The 27,291-nt window shown below is 31.1% G+C and overlaps 1 protein-coding gene and 1 long non-coding RNA gene across 2 annotated transcripts; both read right to left on the minus strand.

The window, feature by feature from the left end:
• Positions 1–466: 466 nt before the first annotated feature.
• On the minus strand, positions 467–12,766 carry LOC132759106 (guanylate-binding protein 1-like). Its single transcript, XM_060750863.1, has 10 exons — positions 12,723–12,766; positions 12,324–12,389; positions 11,739–11,965; positions 11,414–11,541; positions 11,147–11,256; positions 7,084–7,499; positions 6,485–6,759; positions 3,793–4,014; positions 1,388–1,484; positions 467–1,141 (listed from the first exon to the last, which is right to left on the minus strand). The coding sequence occupies exons 1-10, from the start codon at positions 12,764–12,766 to the stop codon at positions 849–851; spliced, it is 1,878 nt and encodes a 625-aa protein (XP_060606846.1). The 3' UTR covers positions 467–848.
• A 1,405-nt stretch (positions 12,767–14,171) lies between these two features.
• On the minus strand, positions 14,172–18,130 carry LOC132759206 (uncharacterized). The gene is made up of 5 exons (XR_009629684.1): positions 18,042–18,130; positions 16,320–16,424; positions 16,054–16,108; positions 15,473–15,545; positions 14,172–14,259 (listed from the first exon to the last, which is right to left on the minus strand). It is a non-coding gene; the product is annotated as an uncharacterized LOC132759206 (long non-coding RNA).
• Positions 18,131–27,291: the final 9,161 nt, after the last annotated feature.

The following is a 27,291-nucleotide window of genomic DNA, read 5'->3' on the forward strand; positions in this document are numbered from 1 at the left end:
TATATGGAGCCCCTAATGTGACATTTTCAACACTTTTTTCGCGGGGTATAATTCGATTGTACGAAATATTAATTCGCTATTAAGAAATATTATTTCGTAATTACGAAATATTAATTCTTAATTACAAAATATGAATTCGTTTTACAAAATATTAATTCGCTTTTACGTAAAATTAATTCGTTTTTACCAAATATTAATTCGTATTATTATTATTATTATTATCATTATTATTATTATTATTATTATTGTTATTATTATTGATGTAAATTATTACAATTTCGTAATTACGAAATAACATTTCGTTTTTACAAATTAATATTTCGTAATAAAGAAAATATAATTCGTAATTACGAAATAATATTTCGTTAAAACGAACTAATATTTCGTAAAAACAAATTATTATTTCGTAATTACGAAATAATATTTCGTAATTACGAATTTATATGTTGTAAAAACGAATTAAAATTTCGTTATTACGAACTATTATTTCGAAATTACGAATATTATTTCGTAATAAAGACTTACGTTTCGGGGAGAAAAGTGAGGAAAAAGTCACATTAAGGATTAAGGATATAATGGTGATTATTATATGACTTTTGAGTAACATTATACCAAATAAGTGCAAGAAAGAATACAAGCCTCTATGTAATTATGACACAGCAAATTAAAATAACACAGCTATAATATCACACTGTTTCTTTTCATGAAATAAATGTTTGTAATAATCTCAGAGTGTCCGACAAATTACAATGTTTATGATTTAAATATTCCATAACGCGTTCCAAATTCTTGCACCAAACCACCTTTGCTTTCTCTTTTCTTCTTCTTTTCTGTAGCGCGAAGCCTCCTCACATGCATGCACCTTCTTGTTCCTTTTTATAACGTGCAGCTTCCTTTTCTGCAGCTTCTTGTGCTAGTTTGTAGCGTTCAACTTCTTTTTGTGCTGCTTCTTTTTCCAACCTCTCTTTCGCTAATGCGACATATTTGTCTTTATCTGCTGCTTGTTGCTCACGACGATCTTTATCTAACTTTTCAAAATGACCTGCATTTTTTTTCTTTTGTTTGTCTGACGCGTCCTTTTGCATTTTCTGCTGTTGCTTCAATAATTCGTTAAGTTTTTCTTGCTTTCGCTTTTGCTCGGCTGAAAAGATATATCTTGAGTAACGTACAGGTGTTAAAATATATTTATATTTTTATCATAGTGTATCTTAAGTGTACTCAAGGATCACGTGATATCCATGTTTGCAGTTGAAAATGAGGCGAAGTTTGTAGAAAACGGAAAAGGGAATCTAAGTGAGATAGTTTCATTTTATTACATTCTAATATCAGACAGTTATTGTTCAAGCTTTTTTTCCAAACATATTTTTAAAAGGCATTTATCACATACCATCTTTCTCCTTCTTTGACATGTTTTTATCAGCTTCAACAATTTTTGCTTCATGTTTGGTCATACTTTCTACAAATCCATACCAAGTAGATAGCATCTATGGAAAGAATGAATATTTATTTACCGTATGTATAATTTTACAGTTCTTTGAAAACTAGCAAAATACAGAAGCAAGTCTATGTTATCTGAGATTCAACTTTTAGATACGAACAATAAAACAACAGAGCTCTAACGTCACGAGATCGCTTTTATGAGATATATTGCTAGAGGATGCCATTATATTTCAACGCAAGAAAGTAACTCATTTATATTGCGGTAAGATGTTTTGAAATAACGTCCACAATTGACATTATTTTATACAATGTTTACATGACAATGCCGCAAGTTAAACAAAACATCATTTTTTCATGAAGGTTCAAGTGTAGTTGCATATAAAAGTCTAAATAAACTAAGTGCCCGTTATAAAAGTTTAACGTCACAGAATTATGTCATATATCTAAATTAAATGTTAAGGCACTTTATTTCTGTTAGAATTATTTAAATGTATGTCTTCCATAGAAAACAAGAATTTGAAACAGTTACCAACGCCCCCGCCTAGGGAAAATTTGACATGATTTTACATCAAAAGATTGATGTATTGACTTCAAGACTTTCAGTGCAAAATCAATGCTAGATCAATCTGCACATTCAAATAAGAATTAATTCATTATGGAAATATAATGAAATTATTCCTGTGTATGTTGCAACAAAATACATTTGTATATTTGTAATCACTATTTCAAAGCCACATAATGTCACAAATACAAAGTTCATACAGAATATGGTCTGTTACAGGGTATATTTTGTGAGTCCATAACTTTTAGGTATGTGGGCGATTCACCACTACATTCCAACAGACCATTTCTGGCTTTGACCTTCAAGTGTGACTATGACTTTTGAGGTACGGGTCTAGGTGTTGCCCATAACACGTCCTTTTAAGATTGTCAACAGTTGTGCCAAGTTATCTTAAAGCATCTGATAAACAAGCTATATGTCGGACACAAAATATTCCTTAGAACAGACCATGTTAAGACTTGGCCCCTAACTGAGGCCTTGAAATAAGGGATTCAGGCGTTGCGCATGACACATTGTAGCATTATTGTGAATATTTGTGCTAATTATTTTAAAACATTTTGAACAATCAAACGATTATGTGCCAAACACAAAATATACCATAAAACAGACTATGCTAAACTTTGACCTCCAACTGTGACCTTTACCTTGGAGGTATGGACTGATGCTTGTGCATGACACATTGCCCTATTATTGTTAACTGTTGTATCAAATATTTTAAAATCCCTTAATTTTTGCAGAACTTATAGACCAGACACAAAATAAATCATGTAACAGACAATGTTATGATTTTTACCTTCAACTGTAACCTTGACTTTCAAGGCAATCGACTTATTGTTGCGCTTGACACATTGCCAAATTATTGTTAACATTTAAGCAAAATAATTTCAAATTTCTATTATGGATAAGAAAGTTATTGATCGAACACGATATATACCTTCAAAGAGACAATGTTGACATTTGATAACTACATTTGACCTCGACCTTTAATGTACAGGTGTGGTTTTGCGCATGACACATTGTCTTACACTAATAAACATTTGTGCTGGGTTATTTAAGATTCCTTTGATAAATGGCATAGTTATGGACCAGACACAAAATGTGACAAACGGACTGATGGACGGACAGACAGGCGGAAGGACGTACGGCGCCTTTTTCTGAAGGCGGGGACAAAAATGGCACTGGAGCGGGGCCGTTGTCGACTATTTTGACATAATGCACATGAATTTAACAAGGCAAACTAGAAATTACTACACACAAATTATTTGATTATATGTTTTTTAACACTTAAACTTTTAAATAAAATATGTATCCAATTAAAGTTAATTTCAACGCGATGATAATCTCGAGGTTATGTTCATGACCCAAATAACTAAGTTCTGGTCATATTAGCTTCTGAAAAGAGGCTATTAAAATCATATTTTAATTTCAGTCCGCTGCTAAATGTATAACTTAGAAATGCATCATTAGAAACAAACTATTTTTCGAAAGGAACCCTGGAAAACTTACTTAAGTCTTTTTTGTGTTGAAAAAAAAAATGGATAACAATACACGACCGCAATCATACTATCAGAAAAGGGCACATCTGTGCCAAATGAGTCAAGATAAGCTGAATACGATTTTGATTATCTTCTGAAAACAGATATTGTGCTTTTGAATTAAAAATTTTTTTCTTAACTCCGCGCTTTATGATCATAAACTTGTTTCCAGATGCAGTAAACATTTTGATTATACCAATAAAATAAAACAAGATTAAAAATATATAGAAGGCCAATATCAAGAGTTTCGTAAACCTCGTTCTCCTTGAAGTCTTTGAGAGCACTGAAATATGCATCTTTTGTACTTTCTACATCATTCTTATATCTCTGATGACCACCTGCTGTTTCATACTCTCGATTTTCAATCTTCTTTTTAAGACATTTTTCAAACAAATTTTGCAAAGTATTTTCACATTTTTCTCGAACTTTTTGCTCATTGGTTGTTTTTATCTTGTCCCAAATTGCATCCATTTTCTTCTGTAAAGAAATGATAAATTGTTGTTTTATTTTGTTTGATTTGTTGATTTCAGTCGCACGACCCTGTAAAGGTTTGCAAGTGGTAAAAGACCTCACATGTCCCTTCATATATTATTTCAGACAGAAAAGGGAATCTGAGAAGAAACCATAAAGTAGTTAGATATCTTCCTCTAATGAAAGAATCCAATGTCCTTGATTGAATTCGAATCCCTGAAAGCCAAACAGTATTTAGTCGGCGATCTTAACCACTCATAAAAATGTCATACGTGTATTGATGCATTTTATTATATTTTTTCTGATATTTTTAGGGTGCAGAATTATTTCAAGAAGCATACATTTGCGGACGACAAGGATATCACCAGACATCAATGTACTGTTTGACATCAAAGTATAACTGTCATTTTTCAAGCTGTTTAACATGACAATTCGAGCAACAAAGGTGTCACAAAATGTATGCCTTGTTTATTCAAGAATTATCCATGATTGACGAGATTGATGACCATCAATGTTCTTTTGTGGTATTTTACCCTTAAAGCCATGGAGTGGCCTTTGTCTTTTTTAACAACAAAATTTTTCACACTCGGCACTAACTATTTGAAAAGCCCATGATATCCCAGAAATGCTCTTATCATTTTCATATTTCTGTTGCCCTCATTTAGTTTCCAAAATGAAACCGACTGGCCAGTGACGTGTGCTATTGTTGCCTTTAGCAGTTACTTACTCAATCTACGTAATTCATATTTTATTTCAGTATTCAAATACAAGTATATGTTCTTGTATGACAATTGAGTGCACGTTTAGCACTCCTTTTTTCGGGTGATAAACAGTTTACATACTCTAAATCCATTTTCTACACGTTACCAAACTATATATTTGCACTTTATAAAACATGAATAATTGTCCGTGTCTAAAGGATTATGTGACTATACAGTACCGCATATAAGATAAATGTCATTTAAAAATATGAAAATCTATGGAAACGATATGTACTAAATATGATTATCAAGGCACTACCAAATTATGACTTTTGACATTTAAGTTTAACTTTAAATTTAATATTTGGCTTCTGAAAATGTTAACACTATGATTGTCATCTAAACAAGCCCTTATTTTAAATTACATTTTTTACTTAATACCGTAAACTTGAACTTAGAACCGAAGCCATAAAAATTGCCAGTAACACATCGTGTAAGAATTTAACACATACACTATGCAAACGTTTTTTCGAAATGCCCAATTGAGTGACAGGATTATTGACTGGACATCAACATGAAAATACTTTAATGAAAAAAATACTTTCTAGTTGTTCAATGTAACATTTTTAAGCTACACACCTTATTCAAGCGCGTTTAAATTATCAGCTAAATATATATAAAACATGATTTCAAAATGCATTCATGAATGCCAAAGTCATGGACCCAACGAGACCCTCTATTTACAACCATATGAACACTTTGAATACACCTTTGTGACATTGGCTTTTAAGCTAGAGGTATGTGTCTCATATCCGACACGTCTTCATTAAGTCCAATAAGTATCTTAAAATCAAGGATTGATAACTATTCACCGACTACAAACATCAATAAACCTTTTAATATAAAAAAATTAAAGACGAAGTGTCTAATGATTTTGATCGTGAAATCGCCAATCGTCTCTATATTTCTCTTTAAAACCGTCAATAAATAACAAGGTCGAGTATTTGAAGCAAGGGAAAGAATGAAGCATGCTGCTAAAACATATACTCATCCTTATTTTTGGCAAATAAATAGAAATCCTAATGTGTTTGTCGGTAACATGAACAGAAGTTACAGCCGAGCAAATAGTAGCTTGATTACAATAATAAAATACAGGTGTGGTTACATAAATATCTACTTATACTATAATTGAAAGTTTGAATCTGGTTTGGAATCAATATGAACAATATTTGATACACACTGAGGTGTAGTTTATATGAACCATAAAATGAATTCTTTATATATAAATGAAAAAAAAACATATTTACGTTTTAACCTTGAAGAGATTGATTGTTATGTTTATCTTGTCCGGAAAAATACAATGCACTGGGCTTTAAATATTTTCTAAAAATGTCTGTTGAAATAGTTAAAAAACTTTTGGCATCAATGTATATAACATCTTCTCCTTGAATAGGCAGAGCATACTTATTACATTTTAGTTTATCATTCTTAATATTCAGACGAATGTTAGAAATGGGATAATATGTCTTTATTTCATTGAGTAGAAGCGAACGAAAAACTAGCTTAAAACTGAATAGACAATGTATAATGTAAGGGAACATCATGTTTTATAATGCTTGTAACCAAAATACTATGACGAACTAATAACTTGCATGCAAAATCAAACTACTAACAGAACCAAACCTTTTGATATATTCTTGGGCAAACTAAATGGACTTTGGATGGAAACTAATGCACCCATTTGCCTGACATAAACTAAATTGATAGTCGCTAACCTGTGCTTGAATTTGACATTTCGCTTGAAAGTCATGAATAACATTCTGTCGAAGATGATCTAGCGCTATCTTTTGAGCATGTCTGTAACGTTTCCCCAAATGAATTTCGGAGATTGGCAGCATTACGTTTACCATTTCATTTTCAAAGATATCCAGAGCTTCTTTTTCAACTTTTGCATTCTCTAATTTCGCTACAGCTGTAAATGCTTCATCAACATCTGGAACAGCGCCGTGTTTGATAGCATTTATGTAGTGTTTAGCTAGTGTTACGAACACTATGAATAGAATAAAAAAAACGTTCAAGGTAAGTAAGTAAGATGATGTGATGCAAAATAAAAAGTAACTCCGCTAAAAAGTTCTTATGAAATGGAAGAACAAAAAAGGACATCTTAAGAAAGTAAGTATACATAAACTAAATTTTATAGAAACAATACAGATTGTGAGGTATGCAACTCAGTTATATATTTGTCATGAGGAATTGTTGGCTGCATAATGCTTCTACATATTTAAGTTTTACAGGCTAATAACTGCATTATGTTTTGTATGCATGTCAAGATTGAATAACATACTTTCATAAATAATGGTTATTTTAAACTTACTTTGTCCGTTTATTGGTTTACTGGCTAGCAAGCTCTTTGGTGGTATTTTGTATATATAGGATGTAAACCGAGTTGTTACTTCCTTGAATCTATGAGATAATTGAGCAATGCTTAAAGTTTCAAGATTCTCAAGGACATCACCATCACCTGGAACTGGGAAAGTAAAGCACTCGCGTCTAGTAAAGTATTTTCTGATGCATGCTCTTGGTTCGTTGAACTTTTCTGCTTTGCTTTTGTTTTCTGCTAAACTTTGCTCAAGATAATCGTTTTCTGTTATCGTTTTTCCACCTTTTACCAATTTTAGACTGAAATCTCTCAAACACAGAACGAAGTCAGGTAGTATTAGATTAATCGACTGATTATCCTCAGATGACTGCCCCCGAAATCTTATATTACTTGCCATTTCTGTTACAAATCTTGCATTTTAGTTAAGTTGTTACATACATATATAAATTAATATAATATACAATATAATGTTAATAAAAAATATATATTTAGATATTTTGAACAGAAGATTGTTGCCATGTTTATATAAATTTCATTGTTATAGAACATAAGAAATCAGAATGATGTTAGTTCAATACATATTGTTATACCAGTAATTATTGTCAGGATAATCGTACAATACGTATTATATGTTTTTTTTTCTTTAAACAATTTAACCCTTTCCCTCATGAGCATATTGTGAAAAATGGCCGCTTTCACTGAAAAACCTCCTGTTACAAGTTCAAACTGCTATGAAACTATGAAAAATGCTTCAATACTAATCAAACTTGGCACAAATATTGACTGGACCATTGCCTTTGTAACAACATACTCAGTCTTAAATTTCCTGTTACCATGGCAACGAGGGGACATCTCAAAATTGCCAAAAATCACTAGTTTGCCACGATTTTTTTCCATCAAAATTTATTTCAAAGTGCTGCAACTTCTCAAGGGACTGAGATAGAGACAAAAGCTTTTCAGCGTTGGTTACACTTTCTCTTATGATCGACCTGGGGTCATTTTTAGCCTGTCACAAGTCCAAAATTTTCTTGGCGATGAGGGGGACTCCGCCCCCTTCAAACCCCCCAAACAGAATGGGGCACATCCCCCTTCTGGCAACCCCCTGATGTATCTTGTGGATGGGGGACGGCGCCGAAAAAATGCTCACTGTTTTTAGCAACATTTTTCAAACAAAAACAAGTGTTTGGGACCCCAATAGGTCATTTTTTCACTATTTTAGACCTAAAAAAGGGGGTCGAAAGTGCGTTTTTTCGCGTATATATGAGGTAAAGGGTTAATATTTTAACTACAACGCAACAGTAAATGTAGTGTAAATATCATGTGTCAACGTCCAGTTATTTTGTTACCTGTTGCTACTCGTATAAACTCTCTATACATGAAAATGTCAGTTAAGACAAATGTTTGATGATCATGCGAGTATTGTGATAAACTTAGATCTGTTTAAAGAAGGTACTCTCGGAGTCTGTAGAGTTTATATTTAGAGAAGAGAATATTGTTTTGAAAGGAATTTTGTTGCTTTACTGAAGTTAGTTTGAATTAAGTTGTGGTGATATTATGGTGATCTTGATGTATTAGGGTTCATTCGTTGTATTTATTTGTTTTTTTTTTTTTTTGTTTGTTTGTTTGTTGTTTTTTTTTTTCTGTTTTTTTTTTTTTGTGGTTGTTTTTGGGTGGGGAGGGGTTCATTGAAGTGAGTATTTAGTGACATTTATTGTCCAGATTCTTGTAGTTGATGCTTTGTTGTTGAAGATATCTGTAAATATTGGACAGGTTGTTTAGGTGGTTAAGTTGTTTTCTGATGCTGATAAGATTTTTTGATTTTTGGATAAATTTTGATAAATTTTAGTGGTTTAAACTGAATCTTAGGAGTTACAAACAAATTCATTTTGTGTTCTTTATTTTGTGCTGATTGTATTGTTTTGTGCGGTTTTAAGATCTTCAGATGTTAAGTATTGTATCTTATAAAAGACGTACATGTGGAAAGATATTTTGTATAAATGGTAAATGAATAGAGTGTTATTCGTTTTGGCTGTAAATAATGAGTTCCTTTTTGAGAGGTAAATTGCTGAATAAAACAAGGGTTGACTGTGAACAATTTATGGCTCGCTTAGATAGTTACTTAAGCAGTTGAAAAGAATTGGCCTACGATGTGATAACATTAAATATACAAAATATTCAAAGTTATTATTTGTCAAAGATTGTTCAACAAATCGTTATGATGGTGACTCTTTGACTGAACAAAAAGAGCACATCACTATCACAGAGAAAACAGAAGAGTAACATGTTCATATTTAATAAAAAGGGTTATGTGGCTAGTGATTGTCGAGATCAGACTAAGTCAACACATGGGACTGCTACAATGGCATATGAGGAGCGAAATTAAATAACAATAAAACAAATCGAAATTCTTCGAAAGGAACTAGCGTAGTAGACTTGTAGAAAATAGACGTGATGGATGATCAGATGATATGAAAATATCGGGGTTATTTAAGTCAATGTTTCCAACAAGCTTTAATGATTAATGCATCGAAGAGGAGAAACTTAAATGAGACGATGGTAATTTCTTATTGCAATTGAATCAGTAGAAGGTTAACATCAATTAGATCTGAAACTAGGATATGTTGGAACTCAGAAGGTGGAATTTTTCTAGGAGAGACCAGTTGCAAAATTGTGGTAGTTAGAAAGAAATTGGTCAAAGAAGATCAAATGCTGAAGAAACATTTGTTTCATGATAGCAATTAATGGTCGGCCAGGTTGGTATTCATGGCAAGAATACCTTTTCTTATAAGGTTGAAATAGATGCCATGGCTAAGGAGTCAGCAATTTATGATTTAGTTTTGGGAAATATTCTGAGAATTTGCCCGCGTTTCTCATTGCATACAGAAAAGTCAAAAAGTTAAATACAGGGTTCCAACAATTTGAGTGGTTATGTGGCAGGACTGTTAGGGGCCCCATACAAGCACTGAAAGAATAAATAACATAGACGTAGGAACCAGGGTGAAGCAGTTAACAGATTTGACTACAAAGTAAAAGAAGGTGATATCATTGGAATGTACCACATAAATCTTCTGATGAAATACGATGAGCGAAAAGATAATGTGTCTGCTAGTGTAGCTGTAATAGAAGCCGAAAAAATGATGATAATATGGTGATTGATGGTAAAACGTCTGGTCCAGTGTTGTGCACAACTAGGGACAGTACTGATCACTTCTGTAAAGATTGGTTAAAATTTTACAAGTACTTTGATCTGTGGAGTCCGGACAAGTTTTTTTTCTTCTATTTTTAGGTCTGAAGGCCATTTTGTGCAGTGAAGCGGAATGTGCCGGTGATGTGCTTTACTCTCTTTTTCCAGGTCATAATTCGGAAGCCATAAAAGGTATCAACAATAGAACATTGTAGGTAGATAGAGTTCATTGCTTAGAAGATCAGTGCAAAGAACAGTAACCCTACCTTGCCCAATTTTGAAATTATTGCACTTTGAAATTAAAAAAGGAACATAACTCTGAAACAATAAAAGGTGTACTTTCCTGTGTCCAAAACATATTCGGGGAACATCATCTGGTTCCAACCGGGCTCTTGTTAATACTTGACTATTGAAGTGACCTTGACCAGGGGGGGAAGTAACCCAATTATTGCGCTCTGCACATCTTCCACAATGGTGATTATTTGTGCTAAGCTATTTCAAAAATATATCAGTGCTTTGAACGCTATGGAGCGGACAGACGGGCCGACGGTCTGACAAACGGAGGACATTCCTAAACTCCTCTCCCCAGTATGCAAAAGGGGATTAACACGGGAATTAAATAATGATTGATGGTTTGGTTTTGTGGAACTGACTACTTAAATTTCTCACCTTGTATTGTATGTATTGTTTTACTTATTGATTTATTTATGTATGTATTGGTACTATTATATAAACTACTCATGAATTATTTTCATTGTAGAAAAGTGGAATTTGATTCTGGAAGCCAAAGCTTTTATACAGTTTAATAATTCATTGCCATCATTTAAAACAAACTAACGTAACAGCAATGTTACTCACACATACAAAGGATACTTGAGTTTAGAAACGGCGTCATTATCAAAAGCGCCCTTCATGTTGTAAACTAAGCAGTTGCAAAGGAGTGTCGCAAGGGTAAAAATCTTGTTGTCATGACTTGGGTCACCCTGTCAAATAAGATTATAAGAACATGATCTGTAACATGAGTTCATAAATGCAACAGGTAAGTTAACAGCTTGGAACTGATATCCATAATTTATTTTGTTTTCTTATCATTTTGTAAACACTTCATCGTAAAATGCTTTTGAATAACTATATCCCTACCTTTTCAACATCGCCAAGTCCTTCTGTATCAAGCAGAAGCAAAACAGTGTTCGACAATGTTGGATGTATTTTACACCATGCCCAAATGCCCTTGGTTTTTGATTCAATTGTATCTCCCAGCGCAAAACCTAAATCAATATCAGAACAAAGCTTTAGCCTCCATTTTAAGCATAATGATAAGGAAAAATGTACCATACAATTATATATAGAATATATTATCACAAGGTGCAGTTTTGATTTATTGTAGGATTTGTGAAATAACATCAGTTAGTTTGTAACTAATTTGATAAAGGTACAATTCCATTTACATATACTTTTAAATTACCTTTGCTCGAGCCCGCCAGACGATTCATTAGATACGACTTTCCAGTTCTGTACAAGCCTGCGACGGCTACAACAACTATTGGCCAATCTACCTTTGTTATTTGATCAAATGCTGTTTCTTCGCTTTTTAAAAGAATGTTAGTTTCTTCTCCTATTTCGTTTGTTTCACTCACGGCGCTAATCAAGCACACGGGATGTTGGAATATTTCCAAATCATTTGGAGACCACCTGTTTCAAATGTTATCATCATTTTTCTTTAAATATTTTAGGCAATCTACACTTTTTTGTTCTTGTATAATGAAATGTGAGTGAAAATGTTCATTGTTTTTACAATTCATGCTCCAGAGCATATAAAAACAAACTTTTACGGAAACCAATATATAGCAATTTCTTTACCAATCAAAATCCACACACATTAAAAACACAGCAACAAAACGCAAAGATATATGTTACCTAAACTGTTCGTACAGATATGAGTTACTTTCCATACAGAAAAGAAATCTAAACGGCATTTGCGAAGGAAATAACAGAAAAAAATTAAATGTGTCTTCAATCATTGCAATGCATCTATTTATATTAAACTTACAGGTTTTGACTGGCTGACACGTTTACAATTTTCTCTCGAATTTCGCTGTCGAATTCATTGCCGGGCCTGAAATATGTTCACGTAAATTTGACACATTCGATGTTATGTTGTATTGATGCAATTGTGTTGTTGTTCTTGATTTTTATTTGTTTATTTTATTTTTTTTAAAAGAGCACTTTTATGTTAAAAATCAAATTGACAATAATATTAATTTATTATTTACTGCGAATTCACTAATATTCGTGGGCATAAAATTTCGTTGTTTTATCAAACGGGCATTTTCGTGGGTTCTTAAATTCGTGGATTTTCAATTTCTTGTAAAAAAATAAAATAAAATAAATAACCTACTGCAATGTAATCTTACACTTAACCGCCGCGCATTTTTACTTAACGTATCACACAGCGCTGGTCAATATATTTAATCCTTGCATCTGGGCATTCATTACACAAAAATCAGTGGAAAAGCGCTGATGCATGTTTGTATTGTATAGAATGGAGACATGGCAAGAAGTAGTTGTTGGCATAAAATTTCGTCGGATCTTAAATTCGTGGATTGACATACCCACGAAAACCACGGAAGTTTGTGCCCCACTAATAATAATAATTTTACAATAATTCAAGATAATGATAATAATGATAATAATAATAATGATAAATGGTTTTAGGAATGGTTCTACCATGTTTATCATTTCTTCAAGGGCTTTTCCAACGCCATATGATGCTTTAAAGCTGCATGCTCTCAGATGAGTTATTACAAAAAAAAAAGATTTTAAAAAAACGTACTCAGATTTTTAAGGTATACTTTGCTCAAATATTTTAGTAAATACTGACCAATGCTACACAGTATATAAATATAAAATAAGCATGTTTTGAATTCACATAAAGTAGATATGTTGTTTTAATAACTCTTCACATTAGATATAATTATATATACAGTAGTGTCATTAGAAATGGCAGTTTTTTTTTAAGAAAAGACCAACTTAATTTGACTTGTAATAGGTAACGCAGCTTCCCATACATAGTTTTCTCATTCTTTTATTTACATTTGACATTCTTTGTAAGAAGGTTATAGATTTGAATTTTAAAAAGTCTAATTGAATATTTTTTCTAAAATAAGGACTGAGTATATCTTTTAAGAAGTTAAAAGATTCAAATATTAAAAAAATGCATGTAACATGCGACTAAAAATGATCACCAAATGCCTGCTGTATTACTTTTGACTTTTTTTTGTAATTTATTTGGTTTATAAGTGCCGTTGAAACAAGTAATTTATTTTCCATGTTCAGTTCACAATATTTGACTTTTAAAAAAAATGAAATTTATCTGCAGGCATGCTTCTTAAATATATATTTATATCATTTTCTACATAATCATGTTTTCTGTTTTATCATCCCAACAAAAAGGAAAGTGCACAATTAAAAAGTATCTGCTAAAAGTTGTTCTTTTTTAATAAAGATTTTTGCGAAATATAATTGGAGTTAAGAGAGGGAAATACAAATTAATATAAGAACTCAAAAAGTGATAAACAGTTACTTCTTTTAAAAGGAAATAAAGTTGTTTTTGTTTTTAAATGATTTTTTTTCTATATAATATAGTATTTATTTATTTATCTTTTTATTTATTTACTTAATTATTTATGTGTCATTGTTTTAATCTATATTGTGTTTGTTTATCATGTAACATTTTGCCTTTGTCGAGATAAATATATCTATTTAAATATATCTATCTTCTTTTGTAAAGCATAATGTTTTATTAAATCAACAATAAAGTTTTGCGCATGCATCGAAAGCCTTATAGAAATACGATATAGGGGATCAATAGTTTATAGACTGTTTCTTCCAAAAATAAATCTATTTATAAAATGGCTTACATGTTTTGACTGGCAGAGACGTTTACTATTTTCCCTCGTACTTCATACCCGAATTTATTGCCGGACCTGAAATGATAACACAAATGTAACGAAATGATATTGTTTTACATGTTTAAATTGAAGCGGATGTTAGAAATAAATAATGATTGGAACACATTCATGCAAGCAATGAAATTAACAAAAAAGATAAATTATAAAACTTATTCGTAAATAGGATATTGTTTTTGTTTGTTTTTATGACCTGGGGGATGGTCCGACATTCATTTTCTTTGGTTGACTTTATAAAATGCTGTGTTACAGCATACTTCAATATGAGTCAGAGGAAGAACAATATTGACAATAATGTAATAAGATTGTAATATAACATAAAACAATTCAAGTTTCAAACATAAACAAAAGCCTGAATCTAGAGGCATTAAATTTTTTTTTTCTTTTTCTATATCATGTTTTCTGTTTGATCGTTCCAACATAAAAGGTAAGGCATCTGTTTTAAGTCTTATATTTATATAGTATTCTGCCAAGTGTTGTATGTGTTTAAAGAGTGCAATGCAATTTATTAGAAGTTCAAAAAATATAAGCTTCTTGGGTGTTAAATTAAAAGTGAATACAGTCTTTTTCACGCATACATCAATAGCCTGTCGTAAAATATTATTGTATTTATAATAATTCATGATTATAAAATAATGTTAAGTGCGTTTGAAACAATCAGATACAGCTTGAAATGTTGAAGCAATCCAGTTTTCATTAAGTAAGACGGTACTAATAGGCAACAGAAACGAAGAAAAAAAATAAAGCTTCTTGACAGTTGGCACTGACAAATACGATTATGTAAGGTTTTAAAACGACTACAAATTTTTTATCAAAGAAATAAACACTTAAAAAGGCAAGTGTTGTTGCGTGAATAAATATTTTGCATACTGACTTTAACAATTGATCCACGCGTTGTTTGTTAAATAAAAGAGTTAATATCAAATAAACACACAACCAACATTGCAACAAAAGATTTATACATACAGGTACAACAACTAACCATTTTAAAATCTTATTATTAGTAAAAAAAAGATACAAAATATCTGAGTAAATGAATTTGAGAAAACACAAACAAAGCGACATTGAACCAAGACATCCTGGAATTAAACTGAACATTTAACATGTTATAATGTGTAAAGAAAACAGAATACATTATCGATTTTCAAAACCTCTAATTTAAAATATCATTAGTTTCCTTTATTGCACTATCATAGGAAAAATCAGAACAATTTACGAAACAACTAAGTACTTCTTATCCGTTGAGTCTATCGTTCGTGTTGATAGGCTTTGAGATGACTCACCATCCAGCGCTCTAGCTGAAGCTTAAACAATGTTTTAAAATGAGAATTTTCAATAGGATCGTTCATGTTTTTTTAAAACGATTTTCAAATGACTATTCTCTTTTGATATTAATTTAAAATGTGCTTACAGATTTTTGATGTAGTGATAAGCATACTTGACCGGCAATCCAGAGACCCGTGGTTCGAGCCCCGGCTGAGGCGTGCCGATTTTTCGTGCGATTTTTCTATGTATAAATTCCCGCTATGTTTTTCTTTCCTTTGTATATATACTAGTATATACATGTATATATATATTTATTATTTTTCTATTTGAAAAATTTCTCAAAATTGCCTGATAATGTTAAATGAATCAGAATTTAGATAAAATATTAATAACTTTAAAAAACGTTTATAATGACAAAAAAAATGAAAATGCATTAAAAAGCATAGTAACCATAATATAATGCAAGAAATAAATTAAAAATAAGAATACAATTTATGGTTTATGTTCTGAAAAGATTGGTCAATATTTGCGGAAGAATGGTACAACCTGATTGTGCTTCATGACTATCTCCTCTTTGAATATCTGTTTTCCTTCGTGGGGGCTATTTATTACAAACAGAAAATCAAATAGATAATACATGAACAAACTGTTTAAAGTAGCACAATGTAATTTTTGAAATTGTTAAGTTACAATATTTTATTAAATCAATTTGCATTTATTTCACAGAAAAAATGCTACTTCGGACAATCATTTAACAATTTTAGACAGCGGTTTTACTACTTTTAAATTTAAAATACATTAAGTTTCAGTACCTGTGTGGGTTTTGCTTTATTTGAAAAAATGCAATTTTTGACCTGTGGTCCATGTTCGTCTGTTTATCAGAGAATTCGGCTGATTCTTTGTCCATTCTTAACAATCTAAAACAGATTTATGATAAGCAGCATTTCTTTAATTTTATATATGTTTTATCAACTGCAGCTATTACTGCTGATAATGAAATTACTACAAAGTGTTTGTTTGTTTGATTGGGTTTTACGTCAAACCGACACAGTATAGGTCATATGGCGCCGTTTTACTGGTTGAGCAAGACCTCAGATGCCCTTCCGTGTATTATTTCAACCCGAACGAACAACTTCTACTACTGCTGCTGGCTGATGCTTCTACTACTACTACTTCTTCTACTGCTACTACTATTATTTCTTCTGCTGCTACTGCTGATACAACTGCTTCTTCTACTACTTCTTCTACCTTTTTTGTTTAATGTTCGCATGTTTTGAGAATGAACGGTATAACACCGCAGCTAGGCCTGCCTACCTTGATGAGCAAAGTTTGCATTTTAAGAATGTCTATTTTACAGCTACGCCTTTGTGATGAATTTAAGTTAAAGGGAATGCGTTACGACTAGAAACATCCATTATGTCCTTTTTACATATTTTTATCTGATAGGACGGGTTGTGAAACGTTTACGACAATGCCGTAAGGAAAGCTTTCCAATAACCTGGTGTAAGTATTTACCATTTGGATCAGGGTAGTAAAATGTAATAAACAAATCATCAAAGAAAGACAATAAATGCAACCCCACAGTACCCAGCAACAAGAACCAGAGGCAAGAAGCCAAGGAGGACCCTAAACAAACAAAAAACAAGACAGGAAGCAAGCCACGAGCAGATTTGTCATTAAAAAAGATACATAAGAAGAAATAATAGTTACCGACAAAGAAATTAAAAATCAGAGAAAAAATAATGAACGATTGATTTAAAGGCCCCTTTAATAAAATAAGACAGAGAGAGGGGATAAGAAATCATCTCAAAAGAATATACAAAATAAAGAAATCTCTTAAACGAGTTTCTATTTTTGTTCCCAGGAATACATAAATGGGAATAGGTAGGTAGAACAATTCAGATGTATTATGATAGAACAATACAACTTGTCTTACCAAATGCAAAAGAGTTATCGTTTAGAATGAGACAACGTGTTATACACATTATTTTATTACTGCATGGTTTCAAGATATGAAATCTCGGTTAACTTGGTTAAGTCCTTATCTGTCTACAAAGATAAAAAGTGTCTTTCAATTTGATGAAAGATGACAAAAATGCTTTGCAAGAACGCAAACACATTTTAAAATGGGTCCTGAAGTGATAAGCTAATGTATGCTTCTGAATGTTTTATGGACTAGTATTTTATTAAGCACTGGCAAAATAAATAGTGTTTATTATAAGTCTTATTAAAAATTAAAATACTCAAAAAAACTTGTTATCATTCTGATTTAAATCTGTGATTTACAATTACAAATGTCCCTGCCTACTTGAAATGAAATATCAAAAACGGTTTCTTGAAGCCCTACGAAAGATATATGTATTGTAGTATAATGCAGTCAAACATAAATAATAAATCAGAGACGAGAGAAAAATGACCAAACGGTCTATGACCGAGATTAATTTCACGGAAATTCAGCCTGGCTGATAATTGACGAGCATCAGTTTAAGAACATTCAATAATATAGATTTAAATGTTTTTAAATAAAGAATTACCTTTAAATGTTGCTATCCAAATTTACTTTGATTTTACGACTAAACCCGGACGAATTATATAATTATGTAATTCAAATCAAGGCACGTCCTTGTGGCAGAGAATTTTATGCACTAAAAAGACTGATTTTTATATTGACAATGTCAAGTGCATACTGAGTGATTTAAATAACGCACACTTTGGAATAAAATTAATTTAAAACTAAACTACCTAAGCAGTCTAGAAGCTGCATTGGGTATAGATATTAAACGTAGTAAAAATCTGGTAATACTTGACATGTTTAAGCATTTTGTGCATGGCTTATAAAAACAAAACAAATCCCCCTTTTCTAATGTTAACCATATCCACGGACAAGCTTTTGACAAGCATACATGTATAGGGATAAAAAAAATTAATGTTGCCGAGTTTTCGTTGAAGTTTTAAGAATATTAACTCTCAGAAGTTCCTGGCAAACTTAGAACAATAAATAAAGATAGATCGCAACGTCGTATGTCGAAACCATTGCTTTCAATTCACTAGTGTTTGTTTTACACAAAGTGTCCATGTGACATAAATGACGAAATTTATTCCTTTGACATGATAACCATACAGACACTGTAGTCATATTAAGACATTTTTCCTGTAAGTCTACGGTAAAAAAAACGTTTGAGGACCCACAGCCGCCAATTATAATAAATGGAATCCCCAAAGATCGCCCACAACGATAAATTGAAAATATTGCAGTTGAAAAGTTGTTTAATTTAATTGCAGGTTTTAAAGATTTTGCACTTTCAATTAATTACCCATTATTTGTCTTCAAAAACACCGAATATGAATAAGACGATATGGATGTTACTTGTTGTCAAGATTAATACTAACAAGCATTTCAAAATCTACAGTAACTGCGTTTTTAAATTTCCTCAGTGTACAATTCAGACCATGATATTATATGAATCTGAAACGTAACTTGATGAAACTTTAGACTTTATTGATCGTGAGAATATATTGTTTTTATAGCATGCACTTATAATCGGTCCTTTGTTTACAGATGAACATGGTTACCGACAATAGCATTTGGTTTTCAATTGAAAGACACCAGATGTATGACTTATTTGTCAGTCAATTAGGCGTTACATTTCTACTATGTCATTTATCATTAGTTCTGTCCTTACTGTATATGCCAATTTGTATTGTTAATTTACATTATTCTTTTAAATGATATTAGGAATGACAGTTTTTATCTATCAGTTGAGATCTTTGTCCCGTATTTCATCAGTACAATGAAGTATGTATAACCAACTATAGATTATCTACAATATAGCTAGTATCTAAAATAGATTATGTTATTTAGAATAGTATCTAGTTAAGCGGATCACATCCTTGATAGTATTTGTAAAATGAAATAATATCTCAAATAAGAACATACAGAATATCATTTTTACACTACTTTGTTAGTATTATAATAAGTAACGTATAATTCAACGTCTCAGGCAATCATTCAAAATATCAGTGATTTATAACAAACTTGGCAACTTTTTTGTCTACTCAGTTGGTAAGTATCCCAATTGTTTATTGACGGATATTGTATGCGTGTAAGTCAATCATTTTTGTAACTTGTATCAGATGTGTATATCGTTTTGCTCATTGATATATAATTTGCCATGTTTAAAAAAAAACGTGAGATTTTCATGCTTGAACACATATTATCATTCAACAAGCAACTAAGTTAAAACAAACGCTTACATCTCTGGAACGAAAATACATTAGTTCTATTTGTCCGCCAAAGCAGTGATATGGTATTTGATAGTAAAACTTATATTTAAAACAGATATAAGCCTACAAATATAATTAGTCTTAAAGTATCATTTTGAAAGTTTAATCTTGTTTAGCTTTTTAAGGCATAGCGTCCCAAAAGGCATCTAATTATAGACCCAACGTTTTCATACAATCAAGATGGGTTCGCGCACGCACTCGTTGGTTGAAGTCTGGGTGGTTCATAATGAACAAAGGAAATGGGGTCTCATGGCAACCAGAACATTTCCCGTATGTCTCTATGACACCAGAAACCCAGCAACAATATTAGAACTCAATCCAAAACGACTGGAAAATAATGCATTGTCTATGGTTATGGACTTTACTGGTCATTTTACTCTCGTTGCTGATTTAGAAATAATGTTTGACTATGGGTCAGATTAGTTATTACGTCACATTTTTATGACAAAATCATTTTAATCTCTTTTGTTCTATTGTTAAGAAATATAAACTAAAACATAATTTGAATTTGATGTTTGAATCTAATTCTTATGATAATCAGAATGAACGAATGAGCACACACGTTTTTGAACAATAGCATGTCTTTACAATTTCATCAAATATAATGTTTGGTTTGAATGTTCGTATGAACACAGAAAAGTTCTTATGGTGACTTTTAAGCTCACCTAGTGAAGGAAGAAATCATGACCATTTCAGACACGAATGGATACCAGAGTAGAACGAACCACCGATGTTCTGTTAGCTAACTGAATAGTGTCCTCACAGGAAAGAATCTGAGATGGGCATTGTACTAATAAAATATTTAACAGATTTGATAGTGATATGTACAAATGTTAATTGATGGTGTGGTTATTATGTACTTTACAAGATATGAATCAGACTTTTACATTGCATGCAACTTTTTTTGTAGAGCATTCCCTAATATAATAATAAATATGTAATAAAAAATTAATCAGTTATTAAAAATGATAAATATATACATACACTGATCATCGTTTCTTCACAAAAGCTTAAGTCATTTGATCAGATTACATATACATGTATAGTATTTAAAGAGATATTATTAAATCCTTTTATTTAAGAGATTACCGGATGTGACGTCATTTAGGGATCAATCCATAAAGACTACATCGAGTGTTAGCTAATTAAAATTTCAATACAAAAACAGATCATTTAGAAATGAATATATCTAGAAAGAATTGACTTATGCAATCGTAAATTTCATATCAAGACAAAATCAATGTTTAGACATATTCTAACTATCGGGGATGTTGTATTGTGGAAGCCCTCGACATAACAATTTCTAATTACCTACTTATGAAACAGACTTGAACGTGTAATATCACATTTTGTGTAGATCATTCCTTGTAACGTCTTGTACAAAATTTCACAATGTTTAAAGTGAAGGTGTATTAAATAGTATTTTATGAAGCACATTCTTTATTTTTTCTGATTTAGATTGTGTGATTTAACATTACAGATATCCATGTGTACTTGATTTATTATAAACGGTTATTGATCCAGTAAAATGCAGTCTAAACCGCCATCGATAAAAATGATGATACTTGTATTACTTGTACCCGAGTTCATCCTCTACCAGTACGGTAAGGTAGCAAATCGCCGTTAAAGATTCGGTGCGACGAAAATCCAACCAACAAAATCAACCCGTCTTGATGATATAGCTTTGCTATTGCAAGTACAACCGTGTTCATTTTTATCAATTGGGAATTTCTATTATAGTTTTACTACCTGCCAGTTTAATAGATTCAGTTGTTCACAAAAAGTACCGGGGACGTTATCAAGTCAAGCATCAAATATTTTTGGATCAACAACACTTCACTGACGTCCATAACGTTTTATTGTTAGCAATAAAATTTGACATAATCTTCAAGTCAATATTATTTGCAAAACCTTTCAGACGATTAACCATTAACGGGCAAATGATCCGTTGATGTCAAAATAATTTAATATGATTGCCGATATTTCTGCAAGTATATAACCAACTACTTATCCAACATAATTTCTTGATCAACGCTGGGAGACAAATGAACTTTTAACCCAATGTACGAGATCTATTGTAAAGGAGAAATAATGCCTCGCCCGAGGATTGAGCCCGTAATCAATTAGTTACAGTTTCTTTATACTCTCTCAAGTGAGCAAATGTTTCTGCTTTTTGAGTTTGATAGTTAAAGCATTCAGGCAATTGGCCTGCGATGTTTTACAAAAACAAAGAACTAAGAATGAATAGACAATTTTAGAATATAAAAATATTCAAAAATAATGTTTATAACTAAAACATTTACCTTCAAGTGTTAGTTATCCAAAGTTTAGATTTTTTGTCAAGTATACCCGGACAAAACACTCCAATTAGGAAACAGCAAATATTGCAGTCATAACCCTTTCTGATAAACAGGTTCCGTTTTTCTCTTTTTATACTGTCAGCAACATACACTGAGTAACTTTAAAAACGCATATTCCCAAAATGAATTTTACTAGCATATTCTCAAAATGAATTTTACTAGAAGCAAAAAAAGCAAAGTTTACCTGAGTTTTCCTGACGCTTACATTGGTACAGATATCAATCACACTGGTTACTGCTTAAACTAAGCAGGGTGTTAAAGATAGAATTTTATTACCCCTGTATTACTTAATATTACACAATTTGTATTGTACACTTCCTTTGAATAACTGGATTAGTCAGGCGGCAAGTGTCAAACAGATTGGTGCGCGAACATTTGTTCATTCAACCGGGACGTTAAAATATCATGATATAGTTAATCAGTTACGCTTATTAAAATGGTAATTTATGTAACTTTTAAATATACCGATCAGTGTTTATGGACTTTGATCAGAAAAAATTGTGTGACGTGCATTATTAAAAATAACAGTTATTACGAAGAAGCGGATAAAATATGTGTTATATCTTTTCCAAACAACCCATCTTAACTTATCAAGATTTTGAAAAAAAAAATATAAAAAATTATTATGTGACTTACATTTTTCTGTTTGCATCATAGGCAAATCGGATAAAGGATGTAATCAGGTATATTGAACACTAAAAATGCATTACCACCTGTTCTGATATTTTTACTGAATGATAATTAATCTCGATTTTATGTTATATAATTTCTTTTGTTTTTAAATGAACTGTTACAACAGCAAATAAGTTGATTTTTCATTTGCTAATTGATATATTTCCACATATTCTTTAAAAAAGTGATCTCAGTGTCAGGTCGGTAATCGTACATTCTTAAACAAGTATATTTTCCATGCCTTTTTATGGCATTCTCCGCCACAAAGCTATAAGACATCTTTTCTATATTTCTTGAAAGCTATTTTATATAATTTTCTACCGTTTACCTTGAACTAACTCGGAATTGTCTATGAACATCTACTATATTTTTATGTAGGGCGAAGCATTTTTTCGCCCTACACAGATTGCGCATGCGCGAGAAAATTCTAATTCCGGTCGATTTTTCATTGAAACGGACTGAGTCGTAAAAATGTCTATATAAAAAACAATGTAATGAAATATATAAACATGTCAACTGTTTTGACGAAATATAACGAACATTAACTCTCGGAGGACTTTTGCAAACTTAGTACCCAAAGATGGATTGCCACCTTGTATGTCAGTACTATTGCTTTAAACAAACTTTTATTTCGTTCATGAACGAAAGTTCATGAGACTCTTTGAGAAATATTGGGCTATTCCTTTTTTGGAAATGATAGTCGTAAAGACACTATCACAGTTATTTTATTAAACCATATCTTTAATTAGGTTCGTCTTGTTTACGTTACAGTGACGTTTGAAGGCGCATCGACCATTTTGTACCAAAACAAAATACAATTAGCTTAAAAAAACTTTGTTCGGATGTGGAACACAAAATTTCCGGAATATATCATTATTATTTTGAATTTTTTATCACGTGTTTAGATACAAACATTTTTAAATGATGTTGGAAGCACATAAAGATTGATTTATTTACTTTGAAATTGTAATAATGTTGCATTTTTATTGTTAATAATTTGTTGTCAAAATATTGAAAAAGTTTATGATACGCAATTATTTTCTAGACTTATATTTATTACTTCCCTTATATAATTTTGATATCTATTGCGTTTTTAAAGTGCTTCAGGGTACAATTCCGTCGACCAATTTATTAAACTTGAAAAAAATGAAACTACGACCTTGAATTCTGATCAAATATTTACGCAGAACTTTAGTCTTTGTTAAGATGTTGGGGAAATTCCATAATCTATTAACAAGTTCATTTCTGCTCGAAGCACTGTTCATTTTCAATTTCATTATAATTGCAATGTAAAATTATATTAGAATAATACCCTTGCTTAAAGGCCCATCATGCACCATTTTGCTACTCTTATAAATTGTAACAAATTTGCTATTTTAAGTAGCATCTGGCAAAAAATGTACCGTCTTTTTTATACCTTAGCTCTCTAATTTGTAAAATTAACCTGAAAAAGGGTATATAGTACCAGAAAGCGTGGTTGTAATATATACGTAAACCGACCTGGTGTTGTGATGTGTTGTTCTTCCCTTCCAATCTTTTAATTTATTGTTTACTCTTATTTATGGCAAATAATTTCACATTCAGCGGTACATTTTTACAATGACAAGCAACTAACAAGCTCTTAAACAATTATTAAACATTTGTTAATACCATATTATCCATTTCGAAATTAAACGAAATTTTCCGAGGCAATATGTGCCTTAAAACATTTACTAACGATGTTAGTTTACATATACTTTGCAAACATTGCTTATGAGATTTGTTTTCAATAATACTACGGCTGTAATATGTAATAAGTTGTTTATTTATATTTTTAATTGTATGCCAAATTTATTTACATAAAGCTACATAACTCATCATCGGTCGTTATTGTTATGCGAATAATTTATTAAAATGTGAATATATATCATCTAATAATAATCTACTCTATATAATCTCCGATGGCAATTATTTTATAATTAAATGACACCATCATCTCTATAGCCAACATTTCAAGCCATTAAGCAATATAATAATGAGCTTAACACGTGGCGAAAATAAAGTCCTTGAAAAGACGTCAATGAAAAGATATCAATTTTCAACATAGCTTTTCATAAACAAGATGTTTTTATATTGAAAAACAAACTGAAAGTATATATTGACTGTGATATATTTCTCGTTGCATTTCTCGTTACAAATGAGTAGAGAATCTAATTAAAATTTGCATATTGTATTTTACATCATAGATATTGCAAACGCATGCACTAGATTTATTATCAAAAGAAAATACTTCATTGAAAGTCCTTTCATTCTGCAAAACTATCATGTGTATAAAAATATGTGTTTACGGTTTGTAAATTAAAGGTCCTGAAAAGTGCATTCTATCAAAGCACCAAGAACAAAAAGAACGAATGGCTTGAAATAAAAGTACAGTTTTATTACAGCAATTTATGATTGACAAAGGAAAGAACAATATCCTGCAAAAAATTACGTAACACGTTACTACAGCTAATATATGTCAGAACAATTACGTTGTTCTTGTTTGTTAGGACTTGTCTTTATTTTAATCAATACCTGCTCATAACATTAAATAATTTTGAATATCAAGATAATAAGAGATAATACTATATGAATACTAGTTTTTCAGAAATCATTCCCGTATGTCTAATGCATGTCACCCAATTCACGCTGCAACCTGTTATAACACATAAAACATACATGTACATATAAATTCATGGTTAGAGCTGCGCGTATTCATAAGACGTTAACAAAGCATTTTATTATCATTTGAAAGAATGTCATTTTAATAGCTGTCGTACAAACAACCTTTTGAATTGCGATATATATGACTTAAAAAGTTGCATAAATAACTTAAATGCAATCAGTCGCTTCTACTGGCCTTCATATATTGATCCGCTTTTGCACTTGGACGGTGCGTTTTCAAAAAGAGATTTGTCAAATAACAGCCTCCGGAATAAGTTTGCAAATCCGGAATTTTCGCAAACTCAGCTACCTTTTTCAAATTGATTAGAGAAAAAAATTAAAGACCTGTCAATCATAGAGATAGAGTCAAGTAAAACCTGGCCTTTGAAATGACGATACCCTTAAAATTAAATGCAGGGGAGACATTCAAAGTTGGCCGTCCCATGGGGTTTTTCGATTCCCCCACTGGGATTTGGTCTCCCAGTGGGAGTTTCGTGGGGTTTCATTTCCTCTTTACGAGAATGGGAGAAAAAATCACGGGAGAAATTAAAAAAAATTATATACCATTATTTTTTAGAAAAAAATCACTAATCTTGACTTTAGATATTCCTTCCTAAAAATATAGATCGAAATATAAATATTTTTAGAATCTCCCATTTTCATTATGGGTGAAACGCGCCCATGGATGAAATCACCCATCTTAATAATGGGAAGAAAATCCCATTTTGATAAATGGGATAAAATCCAATTTCTTAAAATGGGAGATAATTCCCATTCCTTGCAAATGGGAGAGTGTTCTATCTTTTAGGTGTGGCGCTTATAACATATAATACAAAATATATAGTGGTCCTTAATAATCTGAGTACTTTCTTACACTTGATAATAATTTTTTTCCGAAATACTTGTCCCTAGAGAATAGTATTATTCAGTCACTTACCCAGGTATCATATGCATGTTTAAATCCGTGTTTGTTTTCGCCGTTGTGATCTCAAGCAGACGGTTTTTTTGTTATTTATTTTTGATAATACAGTTCACTATCGTTCGTACTTATTTACTATTGTCATTTAATGTTTATTTATTTTCTCTATCACTTAAATACCATGTTGCATGAAATATCTATAGTTACCGTTTCTAAAAATATCCCAGTCAATGACATACGTTTTCCACTATGTTTTTCTCGTGGTATAATTCTCCCAACATATCCACTAGTCAATGAAATACCTTTCCTGATCACGATTTCCACGTGATCCAATTATCGTAACATTATTTTGTTTTCTTATCACGCTTTACCCGTGCGTACCCCAATTCTCCCAACGTGCCTATTTTACCATTTAAATTACAGATAATGATATTAACAAGGTCTACAATGTTTTAAATATTGTGTTAAATTGATTGACATGTTATTTACTTATTAACTTTGTATTTATCTGTCCCGATCTATTTACCCATATTTCAATATTAAACAAAATGAATCATGCTATTACATGTCTGTAATCTGATATTAATAAAAGTAATTGTTGTTGTTGTTATGAATAAAATAAAATCCAAAAATCAAATAAAATGACAGGGAATATGCAACAAAATAATAATAATAATAATAATAATAATAATAATATATAAATAATAGATCTAATAACAAAAATAATAAAAATAATAATAATTATAATAATAATAATTATAATATGAAATAAATAGTGATAATAGTAATAATAATAATAAAAAAAAATAATAATAGATAAATAATAATTATAATATATATAATATTTCAATGATTATAATATTATAA

This window comes from Ruditapes philippinarum, unplaced genomic scaffold (genome assembly GCF_026571515.1).
Source record: "Ruditapes philippinarum isolate M1 unplaced genomic scaffold, ASM2657151v2 ctg7250_1_1_1_1, whole genome shotgun sequence".
NCBI classification, from domain to species: domain Eukaryota; kingdom Metazoa; phylum Mollusca; class Bivalvia; order Venerida; family Veneridae; genus Ruditapes; species Ruditapes philippinarum.